General features: G+C 45.5%; 1 protein-coding gene across 1 annotated transcript in view; it reads right to left on the bottom strand.

The window, feature by feature from the left end:
* Window positions 1–20857, bottom strand: part of uqcc1 (ubiquinol-cytochrome c reductase complex assembly factor 1) — a 48166-nt gene that overhangs the window by 9360 nt on the left and 17949 nt on the right. The window contains exons 5-8 of the mRNA XM_029695083.1: window positions 20591–20648; window positions 15581–15689; window positions 3709–3786; window positions 3310–3423 (exon numbers count right to left, since the gene is read on the bottom strand). Coding sequence (XP_029550943.1) covers window positions 3310–3423; window positions 3709–3786; window positions 15581–15689; window positions 20591–20648 — 359 coding nt within the window. The remainder of the gene's footprint in view (window positions 1–3309; window positions 3424–3708; window positions 3787–15580; window positions 15690–20590; window positions 20649–20857) is intronic.

Genomic DNA, 20857 nt, shown 5'->3' with positions numbered 1-20857 from the left:
GTCATCTCCTGGGTCTCCCAGTCGAGGCCGACATGGGTATTGAACCAGCATCTGTAGCAACACATCTTGCACTGCTATGGTGTCTTAGACCTTTGTGCCACTCAGGCGCTGTACAACGTGACAGGTCAGAGTGGCCTACAGTAAGAGCAAAATAATAATAATCCTAACAAAATAAAATAAAAACCTGAGTGTAACAACAGTTTTAGTAAGTAATACTGAAGTCGTGCACAATTATCAGTTTCTATTTAGGTTTATGTAGCCCATTCATTGTTAGAGCACCGATTATGCTTTTGGGTCCTACTAACTCCCCCTTGCGCTGGTCTGGAGCAATGAAGTGGTGATACAGGGTACCGTACTAAACCACAAATTACCTCTAAGTCCCATGGCATAAGCTTGCAACTTTTAAAGGAGGAACCACTGAACACTAAACCTACTAACGATAATGACATTACTTATCATAATAGTTAAATAAATGACACTGAACAAAAACAAATGCAACAATTTCACAGATTTTATTGAGTTACAGTTAATAAGGAAAATCTGTCAATTTATATAAATTCATTAGGCCCTAATCTATGGATTTCACATGACTGTTGGTCACAGACACCTTAACATTTTTTTTTAAAATAACCAGTGTCGGGTGTGACCACTATTTGCCTCATGCAGCTTGATACATCTCCTTCTCATAGAGTTGATCAGGCGGTTGATTGTGGCCTGTGGAATATTGTCTCACTAATGGCTGTGCGAAGTTTCTGGGTACTGGCGGGAACTGGAACACGCTGTCGTACACGCTGATTCAGAGCATCCCAAACATAATCAATGCAGGTCATGGAAGAACTGGGACATTTTCAGCTTCCAGGAATTGTGTACAGATCCTTGGGCCATGCATTATCATGCTGAAACAGGAGGTGATGGTGGTGGATGAATGGCACGACAATGAGCCTCAGGATCTCAACACGGTATCTGTGCATTCAATTTGCCATTGATTAAATTGCAATTGTGTTCATTGTCTGTAGCTTATGCCTGCCCATACCATAACCCCACCACCATGGGGCACACCAAACTGCTCGCCCACACGACGCCATGGCTGTCTGCCACCTGCCGGTACAGTTGAAACCAGGATTCATCCATGAAGAGCAAGCACACTTCTCCAGCATGCCAGTGGCCATCCAAGGTGAGAATTTTCCCACTGAAGTTGGTTACAACGCCAAACTGCAGTCAGGTCAAGACCCTGGTGAGGACGACGAGCACGCAGATTAGGTTCCCTGAGATGGTTTCTGACAGTTTGAGCAGTTATTCTTTGGTTGTGCAAACCCAGTTATCAGCTGTCCAGGTGGCTCATCTCAGACCATCCCGCAGGTGAAGAAGCCAGGTGTGGAGGTCCTGGGCTGGCGTGGTTACACATGATCTGCAGTTGAGGCCAGTTGGACATACTTCCAAATTCTCTAAAATGAGGTTGGAGGTGACTTGTGGTAGAGAAATTAACATAAAATGATCTGGCAACAGCTCTGGTGGACATTCCTGCAGTCAGCATTCCAATTGCATGCTCCCTCAAAACTTGAGACATCTGTGGAATGATGTTGTGTGACAAAACTGCACATTTTAGAGTGGCCTTTTATTGTCCCCAACACAAGGTGCACCTGTGTAAAGATCACACTGTTTAAATCAGCTTCTTCTATGCCACACCTGTCAGGTGGATGGATTATCTTGGCAAAGGAAAAATGCTCACCAACAGGGATGTAAACAAGTTTCTGCACAAAATCTGACAGAAATAAGCTTTTTGTGCGCATGGGAAATTTCTGGGATCTTTTATTTCAGTTGATGGAACATGGGACCAACACAACATGTTGCATTTATATTTTTGTATAGTAACTAGGGCTGGGAAGATATCAGTATTTTCCATGGCAACTGTCACGGATTACATTTCGAAAGTAACCTACCCAACCCTGATTGCGTTATCATCAACTCCAATTAGAATCTTAGTCTGTTATAGCCTAGTTTGTTAAATAGCCTACAGAAACAAAATAAAATGTAGGCCTATCCCATATTTGCTAAATATGTTGAACATTGCATGGCTTCAATATGGAAACATAGCATTCACAATTTTGCACTGATATAAGCCTACTGTAAATTCTAATAAAACAACTTGTTTTAAAATAGGCTGTGTCAAAATACAGTTACAGCCAGAATAATTGCTGCCCGTGAGCATATAATATTAGGCCTAAGACAATGTAGACTATGGAGTGTCTTACGGACATCCAAACTTTTCACAGGACCTGAAGGGGGAATGTCCACTCACCATAACAGCTCCCAAATAAATAAATAAATAAATAAATAAATATCCCACAATTTCTGTTGATATAGCCAGTAGTGATTTTGTTATGGAATTCCTGATATTTAACAGTTAGGTCCAACAGAGGAAAGTGGAAGATGCATTTTTGGACAAAATTAAAAAGAAAACATTTATATTAAAATAACTTGATGTTCCGAAACAGGCTTCCTACAGTCACTGACACGCTTCATGAAATGTGCATTGCACATAAGTCCAAACTTTTCACAGAAGCTGTGCAAAATAATATCAAATGTAAATAAAAAGATTTGGAATATCTGTTGACATTAGTGATGTAAGCCTACATAAGGCTACAGTACTGTGTGCCTCTCTGCTGTCAAAATAAATGCCATAACCAATCGCGTTCCCCATAAACCTGCTTTTGGCTCATGTTTTTAAGGACACACCTATATTTACATCCCTCCCACCTCAGCACAAGCGAGCTGATGTTAGACAGGTAAATTGCCGAACCTGGCATAAGGTGTGGAACATGCCAGTGTCAGTTTTAACATGACGAAATGTTAATCTTTTTTTGTGAACAATTGTCTTCAAATTCCACTCTGGAGAGCCTAGTTTTCATTATTTTTAGTTATTTAAACATTCAGTTTAAATAACTAAAATGAATATAAACTAGGCTCTCCAGAGTGCCCTTTTCAAATATTTCCTCAGGAATCCCAGCCATTCCATGTATTTGAACTATTCCAGAACTAGCACACCTGATTTAACTTGTCAACTAATCATCAAACCCTTGAATAGGTGAATTAGGTGAACTAGTTCAGGGCTACAACAAAATTGTGAAACGTCTGGGGGTCCCCACGTCCCTCAGGTCTTTCCAAACCTGAAGTCGGGGAAGATTCTTTTTGGGTGCAGGCTGAAAACTGAGGCCAAAAACATTGGTTTTCTTTATTTGGGGAACCACTGAGGACTAGGTTCCTCGTATCCCATCTGTGGTGATATGGAGGGTCATCTTCCTTTCTCACCTGTTTACGGACGTACTCCACCATGAGCTCCAGCTGCTTGGGGTCCTCGCACTGGCGGTTGAACATGTTCCTCCACAGGGCGGCCGCCAGCACCCCATCGTCCGAAAGGATTCCCTTCAAATGCAACAACACAGAGGAGGTGAATCATGGTTGTCGTCTTCACTGTTGTCAAATAGCACTGAGGACTGGACCAGACCGAACACAGTGGCTCCTGCAGGACTGTTGCGCCAGTCAGGCCTAGAACAGCACCACGACATGCTAGCTGCTGATCTGTTCCCAAGCAGGCTTGGTCTCTGGGGCCCTTCCATTCCCAGTCATCATTTCCAGTGTGTGTTGTGTTTTATACTATCTGCCACAGCTGAGGCAAAGATAACCCTAATGGTCAAAGCCGGGTCTTACCTCATCATATCCAAAAATAGCAGCATAGAAAGTCTCTGTCATAGCCCTCATGCTTTCCTTCCGGTGAATGGCATCAATCTAGATGGGCGAAAGAGAGGGGAAGGAGGATGGAGGGACATGGGTTAGCCAGCTGCAGAGCAAGGACCTACGTTGGTATTAACATTATTTTGGGTAAACAGTCCCAATGCTACTGCTTTGCTTGAGTTCCTCAAATTTGGTCACATTTTCCACATCAAGCGCACGCACACACACTTTCCCCTCCTGAAATATAAATAACCTTTTCCTTGAGCTGTTGGAGCCAGTTTATAGTGCTGGACTAGGTTGAGAGTAGGGGATCTTTGTGGCCACTCACTGAGTGTGTCCAGAAGGTGGAGTAAACTATCCTTACATAAATACACAGGTACAGCACTCATACTTACATACAGTACTGTATTAGGTACACCAAGGACACTAATAATACTCAGGGGGTTTAGATAATGAATGCATTGTAATAGACTAGGGGAGTAAAACACAGAACTCAATAGGCTATGACAAGAATGAAATCAGAGGTCGCCTCGAGGAATCTTCCATACAAACTCAGCAGCTTGAAAAACGGTAACCTGGAAGCGGTTTGAGAACTCAATAGATGAGGACCTAGTTTTACCGGTTCAACATGCCCAATTTCACATTTCAGGTGTGATGAGACACGCATTGAAAATAGGTCAATTTGGAGCAGGCGTGATAAGACAGGAGTAGAACTCTTACTTAGAACAATTACAACAAGGCCTAAAAGACAAGTATGAGTCCCTTAACCTCTGCTCTGTTCAATTCTCCACAGTAACATACATGCTGCAATCTCTGGTGTTTTTGGATTCATTTTAAAAAAGTGATCTCATTTATTAAAAATCAGTTTAAGGGCTTCCACATTTTCTTCCCCTCATGCTTTAAACTGTGGAATACTGCAGGGCAGCGGCCTTGGGCCACTTCTTCACTTAATAAACTCAGCAAAAAAAGAAACGTCCTCTCACTGCCAACTGCGTTTATTTTCAGCAAACTTGTTCCTAAATATTTGTATGAACATAAGACTCAACAACTGATACATAAACTGAACAAGTTCCACAGACATGTGGCTAACAGAAATTGAATAATGTGTCCCTGAACAAAGAGGGGGGGGGGGGGGTCAAAATCAAAAGTAACAGTCAGTATCTGGTGTGGCCACCAGCTGCATTAAGTACTGCAGTGCATCTCCTCCTCATGGACTGCACCAGATTTGCCAGTTCTTGCTGTGAGATGTTACCCCACTCTTCCACCAAGGAACCTGTAAGTTCCCGGACATTTCTGGGGGGAATGGCCCTAGCCCTCACCCTCCAATCCAACAGGTCCCAGACGTGCTCAATGGGATTGAGATCCGGGCTCTTTGCTGGCCATGGCAGAACATTGACATTCCTGTCTTTCAGGAAATCAGCCATACTGCTTGTTTTGTGCGTGGTGGCATTGCCATGCTAGAGGGTCATGTCAGGATGAGCCTGCAGGAAGGGTACCACATGAGGGAGGGGGATGTCTTCCCTGTAACACACAGTGTTGAGATTGCCTGCAATGACAACAAGTTCCGTCCGATGATGCTGTGACACACCGCCCCAGACCATGACGGACCCTCCACCTCCAAATCGATCCCGCGCCAGAGTACAGGCCTCGGTGTAACGCTCATTCCTTTGACGATAAACTCGAATCCGACCATCCCCCTTGGTGAGACAAAACTGTGACTCGTCAGTGAAGAGCACTTTTTGCCAGTTCTGTCTGGTCCAGCGACAGTGGGTTTGTGCCCATAGGCGACATTGTTGCCGGTCTGGTGAGGACCTGCCTTACAACAGGCCTACAAGCCCTCAGTCCAGCCTCTCACGGACAGTCTGAGCACTGATAGAGGGATTGTGCGTTCCTGGTGTAACTCGGGCAGTTGTCGTTGCCATCCTGTACCTGTCCTGCAGGTGTGATGTTCAGATGTACCAATCCTGTGCAGGTGTTGTTAAACGTGGTCTGCCACTGCGAGGATGATCAGCTGTCCGTCCTGTCTCCCTGTAGCGCCGTCTTAGGCGTCTCCCAGTACGGACATTGTAATTTATTTATCTGCCGTCCTCATGCCTCCTTGCAGCATGCCTAAGGCACGTTCACACTGATGAGGGACCCTGGGCATCTTTCTTTTGGTGTTTTTCAGTCAGTAGAAAGGCCTCCTTAGTGTCCTAAGTTTTCGTAACTGTGACCTTAATTGCCTACCGTCTTTAAGATGTTAGTGTCTTAATGACTGTTCCACAGGTGCATGTTCATTAATTGTTTATGGTTCATTGAACAAGCATGGGAAACAGTGTTTAAACCCTTTAGAATGAAGATCTGTGAAGTTATTTGGATTTTTACGAATTATCTTTGAAAGACAGGGTCCTGAAAAAGGAACGTTTCTTTTTTTGCTGAGTTTATATACCAACGACCTTCCTTATGCCTCATCTGAAACTTAAGCTACTTTATTTGCAGATTTTTTTATTTAACTAGGCAAGTCAGTTAAGAACAAATTCTTATTTACAATGACGGCCTACCAAAAGACCTCCTGCGGGGACGGGAGCTTAAAACACACACCCGTTCAAAAGTTTGGGGTCACTTAGAAATGTCCATGTTTTTGAAAGAAAATGACATTTTTTGTCCATTAAAATAACATCAAATTGATCAGAAACACAGTGTAGACTTTGCTTTTTTCTATGAAATAGCTACATAGGCGTACAGAGGCCCATTATCAGCAACCATCACTCGTGTGTTTCAATGGCACGTTGTGTTAGCCAATCCAAGTTTATCCTTTTAAAAAGGCTAATTGGTCATTAGAAAACCCTTTTACACAGCAAAAAACTGTTGTCCTGATTAAAGAAGCAATACAACTGGCCTTCGTTAGACTAGTTGGAGCATCAGCATTTGTTGGTTCGATTACCGGCTCAAAATGGCCAGAAACCAATAACTTTCTTCTGAAAAACTTGTCAGTCTATTCTTGTTCTGAGAAATTAAGGCTATTCCATGCGAGAAATTGCCAAGAAACTGAAGATCTCGTACAATGCTGTGTACTACTCCCTTCACAGAACAGCGCAAACTGGTACTATCCAGAATAGAAAGAGTGGGAGGCCCCGGCGCACAACTGAGCAAGAGGACAAGTACATTAGAATGTCTAGTTTGAGAACCAGACGCCTCACAAGTCCTCAACTGACAGTTTCATTAAATAGTACCCGCAAAACACCAGTCTCAATGTCAACAGTGAAGAGACGACTCCGGGATGCTGGCCTTCTAGGCAGAGTTGCAAAAAAAAGCCATATCTCAGACTGGCCAATAAAAATAAAAGATTAAGATGGGCATAAGGACACTGGACAGAGGAACTCTGCCTAGAAGGCCAGCATCCTGGAGTCGCTTCTTCATTGTTGACGTTGAGACTGGTGTTTTGCGGGTACTATTTAATGAAACAGCCCGTGTATGTCAGCCTTGTACTAGTCTGTAGCTCCATTGTCCAGGTAAAGACAGAATATGCACTCGCAGAGCCATCTGCTCAGTGCCACGTTAACACTGTGGGGAACAAGGGGTCCCTTCATTTTAGTAACCCTCTCCTCTGGAGTTACATGGGCTTGCCCCGGTGGTGCCCTCAGGCCAGTTGGGTGGAGGAGCAGGAAAATGAGGCCAGGTTGAGGCAGTGCCAAGTGGGGCTTGAGCTGCCAGGGCATAGGAGTGGTTAAGCTTTGGGAGAAGGTATACGACTGAGCTTACAGCGAGGGCCCCGCTACTGCAGTCATTATCAATCTTTACAGCTCGGGTTCTCATTCCCCCGCCACTGTCGAGAATGAAGTCACGCCAACGGATGCCCAAATCCTCCATGGAAAACAGGCTTTAAAACGAGGCATGTTTGGGTGACTGGAGCATGGAGAGCAGCGACCTTTGACTTCAGGTGTTCCTGGCGTGGTATGGAACTACAATGTACAATATTGTAGGCCTATACACAGGACACACAAAGATGCTTCATGTTTCGGGATGGCTCTATCAGCTGATTCCAACTATTTAATAGTGGAGGTTACAGTATGTCGTGGTGATTATTCAGGGCCCTGTAAAAGCTGGCCCACTCACAGAGGATTACTCCGAATAGCTGGCAGCAGCTCGCCCGCCTCAGTTGGGCTAAATAATACTGATAATGACCGAATACATTTTCCCTAGACAGACACCTGAAAATGTGAGGCTTTTCTTATAAAAATCCAATGCTGAAACCTTTCCTTCTTGATTTACAGTCTGCTCAGAAGGAGCGGTGTTACCGCATGGAAAAGCTGTCTGGATGGGCAAGTAAAACATGAAAATGGGCGAAGATCGCGGCGGCCTCAGACGTTAGTGTGAGCGCAGTAAAAGATATACGAGGGCATGGCCTTTGAAAATGGAGAAATTTACATTTGTTTTACAAGGTATTCATTTGTCAGACATCTTTCTCTATTACAAGTTAACCATAAATCAATTTTGAAGACTTCAACATGAAAGTTATAGAAAAGTATTACTTAAAGCTCCAAGGGGGAATCTTGACTTGATAACCAGGCAAATCATTCCTTACAACGAATAGACGATGGGGGACAGAACATTTGACTTTCCTACTGTGCATATAGCTGGTGAAAATGGTTGGCCAGCATCCAACTCTGTACATGTTGACATGATTGACAGCCACATGTATAGGTAACTGCCAAAATAAAGGAAACACAAAGTGCTTGAATATGGCATTGGGCCACCACATTACATTTTAGTAATTTAGCAGACAATCTTATCCAGAGCAATTTACAGTGCATTCATCTTAAGATCATTTTTCCTCAAATTATTTTATTTAAAGCCTTATTTTACCAGGTAAGTTGACTGAGAACACATTTACAGCAACAACCTGGGGAATAGTTACAGGGGAGAGGGGGGGGGGATGAAAATGCTGTTTAATCAGCTTCTTGATATGCCACACCTGTTAGGTGGCTTGATTATCTTGGCAAGCGAGAAATGCTCACTAACAGGGATGTAAACAAATTTGTGCACACAATGAGAGAACACTTTTGCTTATGGAACATTTCTGGGATCTTTTAGTTTTGCTCGTCAAACTTGGGACTAACACTTTACATGTTGCGTTTATATTTTTCTGTAAACTGGGAATGATTAGGTGGCCAACATGGTGTGAAGGCCAGATTGGGAATTTAGCCAGGACAACGGGATTAACACCCCTACTCCTACAATAAGTGCCATGAGATCTTTAGTGACCACAGAGAGTCAGAACACCCGTTTAACGTCCCATCCGAAAGACAGCACCCTACACAGGGCAATGTCCCCAATCACTGCCCTGGGGCATTGGGATATGTTTTTAGACCAGAGGAAAATGGTGCCTCCTACTGGCCCTCCAACACCACTTCCAGCAGCATCTGGTCTCCCATCCAGGGACTGACCAGGACCAACCCTGCTTAGCTTGAAGCAAGCCAGCAGTGGGATGCAGGGTGGCATGCTGCTGGCTTTAAATTAGCTATCAGTAAAGTCAGTCCTGGGGGGGGGGGGATGTTTTCAGAAGATTTGCAGGGACTCTGCCGGCCTGGCTTCAGCTGGTTCCACCATTGGGGCTTTGACTGGGCTGAGTAGGAGCTGCCCTCCTGTATGGGTAAGAGAGACCAGAAATTACAGAACAGAGTACTCGGGTTGGAGTGTAGGGTTTGAGCATAGCCTGAAGGTAGGGAGGGGAAGTTCCTCTCACTGCTCCTTAGGCAAGTACCATGGTGTTGTAGTGGATGCAAGCTTCAACTGGAAGCCAGTGGAGTATGCGGAGGAGCGGGGTGACATGGGAGAACTTGGGAAGGTTGAACACCAGTCGGGCCGCGGCATTTTGGGTAAGTTGCAGGGGTTTGATGACACAAGCAGGGAGCCCAGTCAACAACAAGTTGCAGTAGTCCAGGCAGGAGATGACAAATGCCTGGATTAGGACCTGCACCGCTTCCTATGTGCGATAGGAGATGTTGTAGAGTATGAAACTTCAGGAGCAAGTCACTGCTTTGATGTTTGCAGAGAATGTCAGGATGTTGTCCAGGGTCACACCAATGTTCTTTGCACTCTGGGAAGTGGACACTGGAGTAGTCACCATGATGGAGAGGTCATAGAGAGGGCAGGCTTTCTCCAGGAGGAAGAGCAGCTCAGTCTTGTCAAGGTTGAGCTTGAGGTGGTGGGCAGAGATATTTGCAGGCACGACGGAGAGATGCGTGTCGCCACCTGGGTGTCAGAAAGGGGGGGAGGGGAGTAGAAAAGTAGTTGAGAGTCATCCGCATAGCAATGATAGGAGAGACTATGTGAGGACATGACAGAGCCGAGTGACTTAGTGTAGAGAGAGAAGAGGACCTAGAACTGAGCCCGGAGGGACACCAGTAGTGAGGGTACATGCTGCAGACACAGATCCTCTCCACATTATCTGGTAGGAGCAGCCTGCAAGGTAGGATGCAATCCAAGAGTGTGCAAAGCTTGAGACGCCCAGCCCTGAGAGGGTGGAGAAAAGGATCTAATTGGCAGCGGATACATCTAGGAGGATGAGAACAGAGAAGAGAGAGTCAGCTTTGGCAGTACGGAGTGCCTCCGTGACACAGAGGACAGCAGTCTCGGTTGAGTGACCCGTCTTGAAGCCTGACCGGTTAGGTTGAAGATCATTCTGAGAGAGAGTTGGTAAAAGTCAGCACACCCTAGTATTTCGGAAAAAAAAAAAGGGTCTGTAGTTTTTTTTGCAGTACTTTTCAAATCAAAGTTTATTTGTCACGTGCGCCGAATACAACAGGTGTAGACCTTTCAGTGAAATGCTTACTTATAGGCTCTAACCAATAGTGCAAAAAAAAGGTGTGTGTGTGTGTGTGTGTGTGTAGGTAAGTAAAGAAATAAAACAGTAAAAAGACATTTGGAAAATAAGAGTAGCAAGGCTATATACAGACACCGGTTAGTCAGGCTTATTGAGTTACATGTACATGTATGGGTATGGTTAAAGTGACTTTGCAAATATGATGAACAGAGAGTAGCAGTAGCGTAAAAAGAGGGGTTGGCAGGTGGTGGACCACAATGCAGATAGCCCGGTTAGCCAATGTGCGGGAGCACTGGTTGGTCGGGCCAATTGAGGTAGTATGTACATGAATGTATAGTTAAAGTGACTATGCATATAAGATAAACAGAGAGTAGCAGCAGCGTAAAAGAGGGGATGGGGGGTTGGGGGGGCACACAATGCAAATAGTCCGTGTAACCATTTGGTTACCTGTTCAGGAGTCTTATGGCTTGGGGGTAAAAACTGTTGAGAAGCCTTTTTGTCCTAGACATGGCACTCCAGTACTGCTTGCCATGCACTGGGCCGTACGCACTACCCTTTGAAGTGCCTTGTGGTCGGAGGCCGAGCAATTGCCGTACCAGGCAGTGATGCAACCGGTCAGGATGCTCTCGATGTTGCAACTATACAACCTTTTGAGGATCTCAGGACCCATGCCAAATATTTTTAGTATCCTGAGGGGGAATAGGCTTTGTCGTGCCCTCTTCACAACTGTCTTGGTGTGTTTGGACCATTTTAGTTTGTTGTTGATGTGGACACCAAGGAATTTGAAGCTCTCAACCTGCTCCACTACAGCCCCGTCGATGAGAATGCGGACGTGCTCGGTGCTCCCTTTCCTGTAGTCCACAATCCTCTCCTTAGTCTTGGTTACGTTGAGGGATAGGTTGTTATTCTGGCACCACCCGGCCAGGTCTCTGACCTCCTCCCTATAGGCTGTCTCGTCGTTGATCAGGCCTACCACTGTTGTGTCGTCAGCAAACTTAATGGTGTTGGAGTCGTGCCTGGCCATGCAGTCGTGGGTGAACAGGGAGTACAGGAGGGGACTGAGCACGCACCCCTGTGGAGCTCCAGTGTTGAGGATCAGCGTGGCAGATGTGTTACTACCTACCCTCACCACCTGGGGACGACCCGTCAGGAAGTCCAGGATCCAGTTTCAGAGAGAGGTGTTTAGTCCCAGGTTCCTTAGCTTAGTGATGAGCTTTGAGGGTACTGAATGCTGAGCTGTAGTCAATGAATAGCATTCTCACATAGGTGTTCCTTTTGTCCAGGTGGGAAAGGACAGTGTGGAGTGCAATAGAGATTGCATCATATGTGGATCTGTTTGGGCGGTATGCAAATTGGAGTGGGTCAAGGGTTTCTAGGATAATGGTGTTGATGTGAGCCATTACCAGCCTTTCAAAGCACGTCATGGCTACGGACGTGAGTGCTATGGGTCTGTAGTCATTTAGGCAGGTCGCCTTTGTGTTCTTGGGCACAGGGACTATGGTGGTCTGCTTGAAACATGTTGGTATTTCAGACTCAATCAGGGACATGTTGAAAATGTCAGTGAAGACACCTGCCAGTTGGTCAGCACATGCCCGGAGCACACGTCATGGTAATCCACCTGGCCCCGCAGCCTTGTGAATGTTGACCTGTTTAAAGGTCTTACTCATGTCGGCTATGGAGAGCGTGATCACACAGTCGTCCGGAACAGCTGATGCTCTCATGCATGCCTCAGTGATGCTTGCCTCGAAGCGAGCATAGAAGTGATTTAGCTCGTCTGGTAGGCTCGTGTCACTGGGCAGCTCGCGGCTGTGCTTCCCTTTGTAGTCTGTAATAGTTTGCAAAACATCAGACGAGCGTCAGAGCCGGTGTAGTATGATTCAATCTTATCCCTGTATTGACGCTTTGCCTGTTTGATGGTTCGTTGCAGGGCATAGCTGGATTTCTTGTAAGCTTCCGGGTTAGAGTTCCGCACCTTGAAAGCGGCAGCTCTACCCTTTAGCTCAGTGCGAATGTTGCCTGTAATCCATGGCTTCTGGTTGGGGTATGTATATACAGTCACTGTGGGGGGGACGTCCTCAATGCACTTATTGATAAAGCCAGTGACTGATGTGGTGTATTCCTCAATGTCATCGGAAGAATCCCGGAACATGTTCCAGTCTGTGATAGCAAAACAGTCCTGTAGTTTAGCATCTGCTTCATCTGACCATTTTTTTAAAGACCGATTCACTGGTGCTTCCTGCTTTAATTTTTGCTTGTAAGCAGGAATCAGGAGGATAGAGTTGTGGTCGGATTTACCAAATGGAGGGCGAGGGAGAGCTTTGTACACGTCTCTGTGTGTGGAGTACAGGTGATCTAGAATGTTTTCCCTCTGGTTGCACATTTAACATGTTGATAGAAATTTGGGAAAACTGATTTAAGTTTCCCTGCATTAAAGTCTCCAGCCACTAGGAGCGCCGCCTCTGGGTGAGTGGTTTCCTGTTTGCTTATTTCCTTATACAGCTGGTTGAGTGCGGTCTTAGTGCCGGCATCTGTCTCTGGTGGTAAATAAACAGCCACAAAAAGTATTGCTGAGATCTCTCTTGGCAAGTAGTGTGGTCTGCAATTTATCACAATATACTCTATTTCAGGCGAGCAAAATCTAGAGACTTCCTTAGATTTCGTGCACCAGCTGTTGTTTACAAATATGCACAGACCGCCCCCCCCCCCCCCCCCCCCCCACCGTCTTACCGGAGTGTGCTGTTCTATCCTGCCGGTGCAGCGTGTATCCCGCTAGCTGAATATCCATGTCGTCATTCAGCCACGATTCCGTGAAACATAGGATATTACAATTTTTGATGTCCCGTTGGTAGGATATTCGTGATCGTACCTCGTCTAGTTTATTGTCCAATGAATGCACGTTGGCGAGTAATATTGACGGTAACGGCAGCTTTCCTAGTTGCCTTCTGCGGGTCCGGACGAGGCAAACGGCTCTTCTTCCTCAGCGTCGCTTTCTTTTGCGAATAATTGGGATGTCTGGAGAATATCGTGCGAGTCCTGCTTGCTGCTGTTATTGTTGTTGTTGAAACAATCTTCGTCTAATTCGAGGTGAGTGATCGCTGTCCTGATATATAGAAGCTCTTTTCTGCCGTAAGATACGGTTGCAGAAACATTATGTACAACATTTTCAAATATCTCGAAAAAAAAACATAATAGCACAATTGGTTAGGAGACCGTAAAACGGTGTGCCATCTCCGGCGCCCTTTCTCCCAAATTTCGTGACATCCAATTGGTAGTTAGTCTTGTTTAATCGCTGCAACTCCCCTACGGACTCGGAAAGGCGAATGTTGAGAGCCATGCATCCTCAGAAACACGATCCTACCAAGCTGCACTGCTTCTTGAGACACTGCTCACTTAACCCGGAAGCCAGCCGCACCAATGTGTCGGAGGAAACACAGTCCAACTGGCGACTGAAGTCAGCTTGCAGGTACCCGGCCCGCCACAATGAGTCGCTAGAGTGCGATGGGACAAGGAAATTTCGTCCAGCCAAATCCTCCCCTAACCCGGACGACACTGGGCAAATTGTGCGCGGCTTCATGGGTCTCCTGGTCACTGCCAGGATTGAACCCAAGTCTGTAGTGAAGCCTCAAGCACTGCAATGCAGTGCCTTAGACTGCTAAGCCACTCAGCAGTGGGTCTGTAGTTATGACTTCAGAAGGGTCGAGTGTTGGATTCTTGAGGGGATGCAGCCAGTAATGAGTTGATAAGGAATGAGAGGTCTCCAGAGATGATCTGGAAAAGGGAATGGGATCAAGCGGGCAGGTTCTCGGGCGGCCGGACCTCACTAGTTGCAGGATTTAATCTGGAGAGAGAGGGGGGAAAGAGGTCAAGGCGTATGTTCTTTCTTTGTGAGTGGGACCAGTGGACTCAATAGGCAGTGAATGAGGAGCAGATTTCAACCTTTTCAAAGTGGTTCACAAAGTCATCCACAGAGAGGGAGGGAGGAGGTGGAAAATAGTTTCCTAGGCAGAAGCTTGACATTTAGAGTGAAAGAAAGTGGCTGTACCAGCGGAAAGAAGAAGAAAAGGTATAGAGCCAGAACAGTTGATGCACCTAGGCATACAGTGCATTTGGAAAGTATTCAGACACTTTTACTTTTTCCACATTTTGTTACGTTACAGCCTTGTTCTAAGATTAAGAAGGAAAAAGATTTAATCAATCTACACAATATCTCACCAATTGGTGAGACAAAGTGTCTGGAACTCTATTGGAGGGATGCAACACCATTCAGGGGCCACTACAGATACTCATAAGTGTTCAATAATTGAGTTGAGATCTGGTGACAGAAGGCCATTGCATATTGTTTTCATGCTCATCAAACCATTCAGTGACCACTCATTACCCTGTGGAAGGGGGCGTTGTCATCCTATGGGGGTACAGCCATGGTAGCCAAAATAATTTTGGCCTGCCCAGCATTTTTATACTGTTACCTAAGCATGATGGGAAGTTAATTACCTCAGGAACCACAACCTGCGTGGAAGCACCTGCTTTTAATATACTTTGTATCCCTAATTTACTCAAGTGTTCCCATTATTTTGGCAGTTCCCCGTCTCTGCCTAAAGATAATACAGGATGCTTTATGATTGCAACAGATGTCAGTGTATTCTACAAGATGCATGATGCACATTAAAAGCAATACGCTGAAGTTTCCCTCTCTGTCCCTCCCAGTGGTACCTTTTGGGCACACTGATTCAATGGAGATGTCCAGTATGTAATAAATAATTCTCTGCTACTAAAAACATCATGTAATCTTGACCTGAAATTACTGAATGGGTATTGAGAAAGCAAAATGGTAGAAACCCCATCCATCCTATCAGAAGGTTAAGTTGAGCCATTATCAGCTGTCTGATCATAGGATCAGTTTTGCCTTTTAAGTCATTATGAAAAAGATTACACGGGCAGAGGGAACCTAATCCTAGACCAGCACTACTTCTTTCAAATGCTTGATAGATGTGGTCCCAGGTTTTAGACTGGAAAAGACATGAGGTTGAAATTTGAGGGACTTACCCCCATGATCTTGCTCCTCTGCTCCACGTCCTCCCACATTGAGTGGACGATGTAGCGGCACATGTACTTCCCCTCACGGCCTTCTTGCCTAATCCTCACCAGACACATCCTACAGGGGAGAACAGAGTTAACACCTTATCTGACAGGGAAGGACAGCCTCTTACCCTAAAGGGCCAATACCCAACTTGAGATACACTATACAGTGCATTCGGAAAGTATTCAGACCCCTTCCCCTTTTCCACATTTTGTTACATTACAGCCATATTCTAAAATGTATTAAATCAATTTTATTCCTCCTCAATCTACAAACAATCACAATGACAAAGCGAAGACAGTTTCTTGGAAATTTTAGCCCCCCCCCCAAAAAAACCCATTAATACCTTATTTACATAAGTATTCAGACACTTTGCTATGAGACTCGAAATTGAGCTCCGGTGCATCCGGTTTCCAATAACCATCCTTGAGATGTTTTCACAACTTGATCGGAGTCCATCTGTGGTATATTAAATTGATTTGACATGATTTGGAAATGCACACCTGTCTATATAAAGGTCTCACAGTTGACAGCCCATGTCAGAGCAAAAACCAAGCCTTGAGATCTAAGGAATTGTCCGTAGAGCTCAGAGACAGGATTGTGTCGAGGCACAGATCTGGGGAAGGGTACCAAAACATTTTTGCAGCATTGAAGGTCCCCAAGAACACAGTGACCTCCATCATTCTTAAAATGGAAGAAGTTTGGAACCACAAAGACTCTTCCTAGAGCTGGCCGCCCAGCCAAACTAAGCAATCGGGAGAGAAGGGTCAGGGAGGTGACCAAGAACCTGATGGTCACTGACAGAGCTCCAGAGTTCCTCTGTGGAGATGGGAGAACCTTCTAGAAAGACAGCCATCTCTGCAGCACTCCACCAATCAGGCCTTTATGGTAGATTGGCCAGATGGAAAGCATGCCCCAGTAAGGCATATGACAGCCTGCCAAAAGGCACCTATAGGACTCAGACCACGAGAAACAAGATTATCTGGTTTGATGAAACCAAGATTGAACTCTTTGGCCTGAATGCCAAGTGCCACGTCTGGAGGAAACCTATGGTGAAACATGGTGGTGGCATCAACATGCTGTGGGGATGTTTTTCAGCAGCAGGGTAGTCAAGATCGAGGGAAACATGAATGGAGCAAAGTAGAGAGAGATCCTTGAAAACCTGCTCCAGAGCTCTCAGGACCTCAGACTGGGGCGAAGGTTCACCTTCCAACAGGACAACAACCCTAAGCACACAGCCAAGACGACGCAGGAGTGGCTTCGGGACAAGTCTCTGAATGTCCTTGAGTAGCCCAGCCAGAGCCCGGACTTGAACCCGATCGAACGTCTCTGGAGAGACCTGAAAATAGCTGTGCAGCAACGTTCCCCATCCAACCTGACAGAGCTTGCGTGGATCTGCAGAGAAGAACGAGAGAAAGTCCCCAAATACAGGAGTGCCAAGCTTGTAGCGTCATACCCAAGGCTGTAATCGCTGCCAAAGGTGCTTCAACAAAGTACTGAGTAAAGGGTCTGAATACACATTTATGATATATTTCAGTTACATGTTATATACATTTGCAAAAATGTCTAAAAACCTGTTATTGCTTTGTCACTACGGGGTATTATGTGTAGATTGATGAGGGGAAAAAAACATTTCATCCATTTTAGAATAAGGCTGTAACGTAACAAAATGTGGAAAAAGTCAAGGGGTCTGAATACTTTCCGAGTGCACTGTAAATACACAAAAGTATGTGGACCCCCCTTCAAATTAGTGGATTTGGATAATTCAGCCACACCTGTCGCTGACGGGTATAAAAATCGAGCACACATCCATGTAATCGGCATAGACAAACATTGGCAGTAGAATGGCCTGACAGAAGAGCTCAGTGATTTTCAACGTGGCACCATCATAGGATGCCACCTCACTTCCTCAAATTTCTCCCCTATTAATTTCTCCCTTGCTAGTAATGCCCCGGTCAACTCAGCTGTGAAGTGGTAGGCCACACAAGCTCACAGAACGGGACCGCCAAGTGCCGAAGTGCGTAGCGCATAAAAATCGTCTGTCCTCAGTTGCAACACTCACTACCGAGCTCCAAACTGCTTCTAGAAGCAAAGTCAGCATAAGAACTATTAGTCGGGAGCTTCATGAGATGGGTTTCCATGGCTGACAAGCCTAAGATCACAATACGCAATGCCAAGCTTTGGCTGGTGGTGTAAAGCTCGCCACCATTGGACACTGGAACGTGTTCTCTGGAGTGATGAATCATACTTTCCGATCTGGCAGGCGGACGGACAAATGAGTTTGGCGGATGCCAGGAGAAAGCTACCTGCCCCCAACGCATAGTGTCAACTGTAAAGTTTGGTGGAGGAGGATTAATGGTCTTGGGCTGTTTTTCATGGTTCGGGCTAGGCCCCTTCGTTCCAGTGAAGGGAAATCTTAACACTACAGCATATAATAACATTCTAGACGATTCTGTGGTTGCAACAGTTTGGGGAAGGCCCTTTCCTGCACAAAGCGAGGTCCATACAGAAATGGTTTGTCGAGATCGGCATGGAAGAACTTGACTGGCCTGCACAGAGCCCTGACCTCAACCAAACATCTTTTGGATGAAATGGAACAGACTGCGATCCAGGCCTAATCGCACAACCTCACTAATGCTTGTGGCTGAATGGAAGCAAGTCCCCGCAGCAATGTTCCAACACCTAGTGGAAAGCCTTCCAAGAAGAGTGGAGGCTGTTATAGCAGCAGAGGAGGAACAAACTCCATATTAATGCCCATGATTTTTGAATGAGCAGGTGTCCACATACTGTTGCTCATGTAGTGTACATGACCATACCTAGGAAATCCTCTGACATCAATGCATGATTTATTTATGTTCAAGTCACACATGCTTGTATCAAGTTACAATTTGTCATTGTAACAATGCTACTTTTAAGTGGTTCATGTTGATTCTGCTGTGTTGGGATCACACACACACACAACCCTTTTCTTAATGGGCTTTATTCTGACTAGTACTGTGCAATTTCTGAAACGGGAAGCTGATTAAGTCAATAGAACTGAATCTGTGGTTGTTCTACATTTTCACTCACTGGTTCTTGGATCCAAATGCAAATAACCTAAACCAGAGAGAGTATGAATCTGCATTCGTGTGCATTATTCCCACATCATGACACCATTTTAATAGCGTGAAGATTGGTTAGCCTCATGCGCACAGCAGTTTTGATTGAGTCCAGGCCTGGCTTTTGGAGCTTATGTCATCCCGCATGCCAAAGTCAACAGAATTAGTGGCAGGAAAGTAGCTTTGACAGGAAGTCAGAGGAGTGGTGGGCATGTTTGATGAAGAGGTTCATGGCAGCGCAATTTATCACCAAACTCTGATGAGCTCATGCATGCATACCTTTCTTTCCCAGGCCTGGATCAAATACCAAGGCATGTGTTAACTCAAGGCGTGTAACCTGAACTACCTGGGGCTTGAGAGTACAGATGCAAAAAGGGTGGTGAGGTTAGGTTATTCTAAAATAAGAGTATATGGATGACACCCAGTTAGATTTTTCTCTTGGAAAATCAAGATGGCAAGATTTATCTCTAAACAATTCTTATCCAAATAGAAACATACCTAAACAATTAAGCCCTTACCACTGCACTCTATACATAGACAGGGAGCTGGTCAGGGCCCTGGTGGAGTGGTACCAGGAAAATAACCTCTCCCTCAACGTCAACAAAATGAAGGTGCTGATCGTGGACTTCAGGAAACAGCAGAGGGAGCACGCCCCTATCCGCATCGGTGGTGCGGTCTGCCCAGTGGAGTAGGTGGAAAGCTTCAAGTTCTTCAGTGTACACATCACTGACAATCTGAAATTGTCCACACTGACAGTGTGGTGAAGAAGGCGCAACAGTGTCTCTTCAACATCAGAAGGCTGAAGAAATTTGGCTTGGCCCCTAAGACCCTCACAAACATTTACAGATGCACAATTGAGAGCACCCTGTTGTGCTGTATTACCGCCCGGCAGGGCTCTCCAGAGGTGGTGCGGTCTCCCAATGCATCACAGGGGGCACACTGCCTGCCCTGCAGGACACCTACAGCACCCGATGTCACAGGAAGGCCAAAAAGATCAACCACCTGAGCCACGGCCTGTTCACTCCGCTATCATCCAGAAGGCGAGGTCAGTACAGGTGCATCAAAGCTGGGACCGAAAGACTGAAAAACAGCTTCCATCTCAAGGCCATCAGACTGTTAAAATAGTCATCACTAGCCGGCTACCACCCTGCATCTTAAAGGGATTTGAATTGGGACCTGCCCCCCCCCCCCCCCCCCCCCCCCATCCTATTTACCGTTACAACCCCTGCCGTTACTTTTGTTCTTTCATTTCTATGTACTGCAGTAGTAGATCGTATACATATACATGGAATCACTGGCCACTTAAATAATGGAACACTAGTCTCTTTAATAATGTTTATATACTGCTTTACTCATTTCATATGTATATATTGTATTCTATTCTACTGTATTTTAGTCAAAGCCACGGCAACATTGCTCGTCCTAATATTTATATAGTTCTTAATTCCATTCTTTTACTTTTAGATGTGTGTATTGTTAGATACTACTCCACTGTTGGAGCTAGGAACACAAGCATTTTGCTACACTTGCAATAACATCTGCTAAATACGTGTATGTGACAAATACAATTTGATTTAGACGTCATTGGCGCTCATGCCTAGAATGTCTCCTATGTCAAATCCTTTTATCAGAAAATACAAAATCTTAATACCAATTGAAAGTCTAGATTTGACTTCAAAGGAATAGCAGATGGGAGACAAACAGCCAAACTGAAAGAACACAGAATTGAGGTCGAAGTAGAAAATAAAGGCACAGTCACAGCTTCGTCATGGGAACTTGAAGTTCCCAAAAGTGTTTCAAATTTAACAGAGGGTGGCAAAAGCTAAGTAAACCTGGCCTGAGGAGGGCCTGTAGAGGGGGTGTAACAGAGGTACTCACCAGACATGGAGCTGTGCCACCAGGAACCAGGAGTTGAGCGTGTCGGGGAGGGAGCATTCTGTGGACGGAGAGATCAGAGGGGCGTGTCAGCCAAGACCGGCTTACATTCCATCCCCCCACCCGCTAAAGAAAACAGCCTAACCAGCCTGTAAAGTGTCACATGAATCTTTCAGGATGCCGATGAAAGGGTCCCTTTAGGCACTTGGGGTGTCGTGTTGATGTGAAGTTACTCTGGGAGTTTGGGTCGATAAGCCCAAGCAGCCCTTC

This window comes from Salmo trutta, chromosome 16 (assembly GCF_901001165.1).
Source record: "Salmo trutta chromosome 16, fSalTru1.1, whole genome shotgun sequence".
Classification (NCBI taxonomy): Eukaryota; Metazoa; Chordata; class Actinopteri; order Salmoniformes; family Salmonidae; genus Salmo; species Salmo trutta.
The sequence above is the reverse complement of the archived record's forward strand: the minus strand, read 5'-3'. Positions and strand labels throughout refer to the sequence as shown.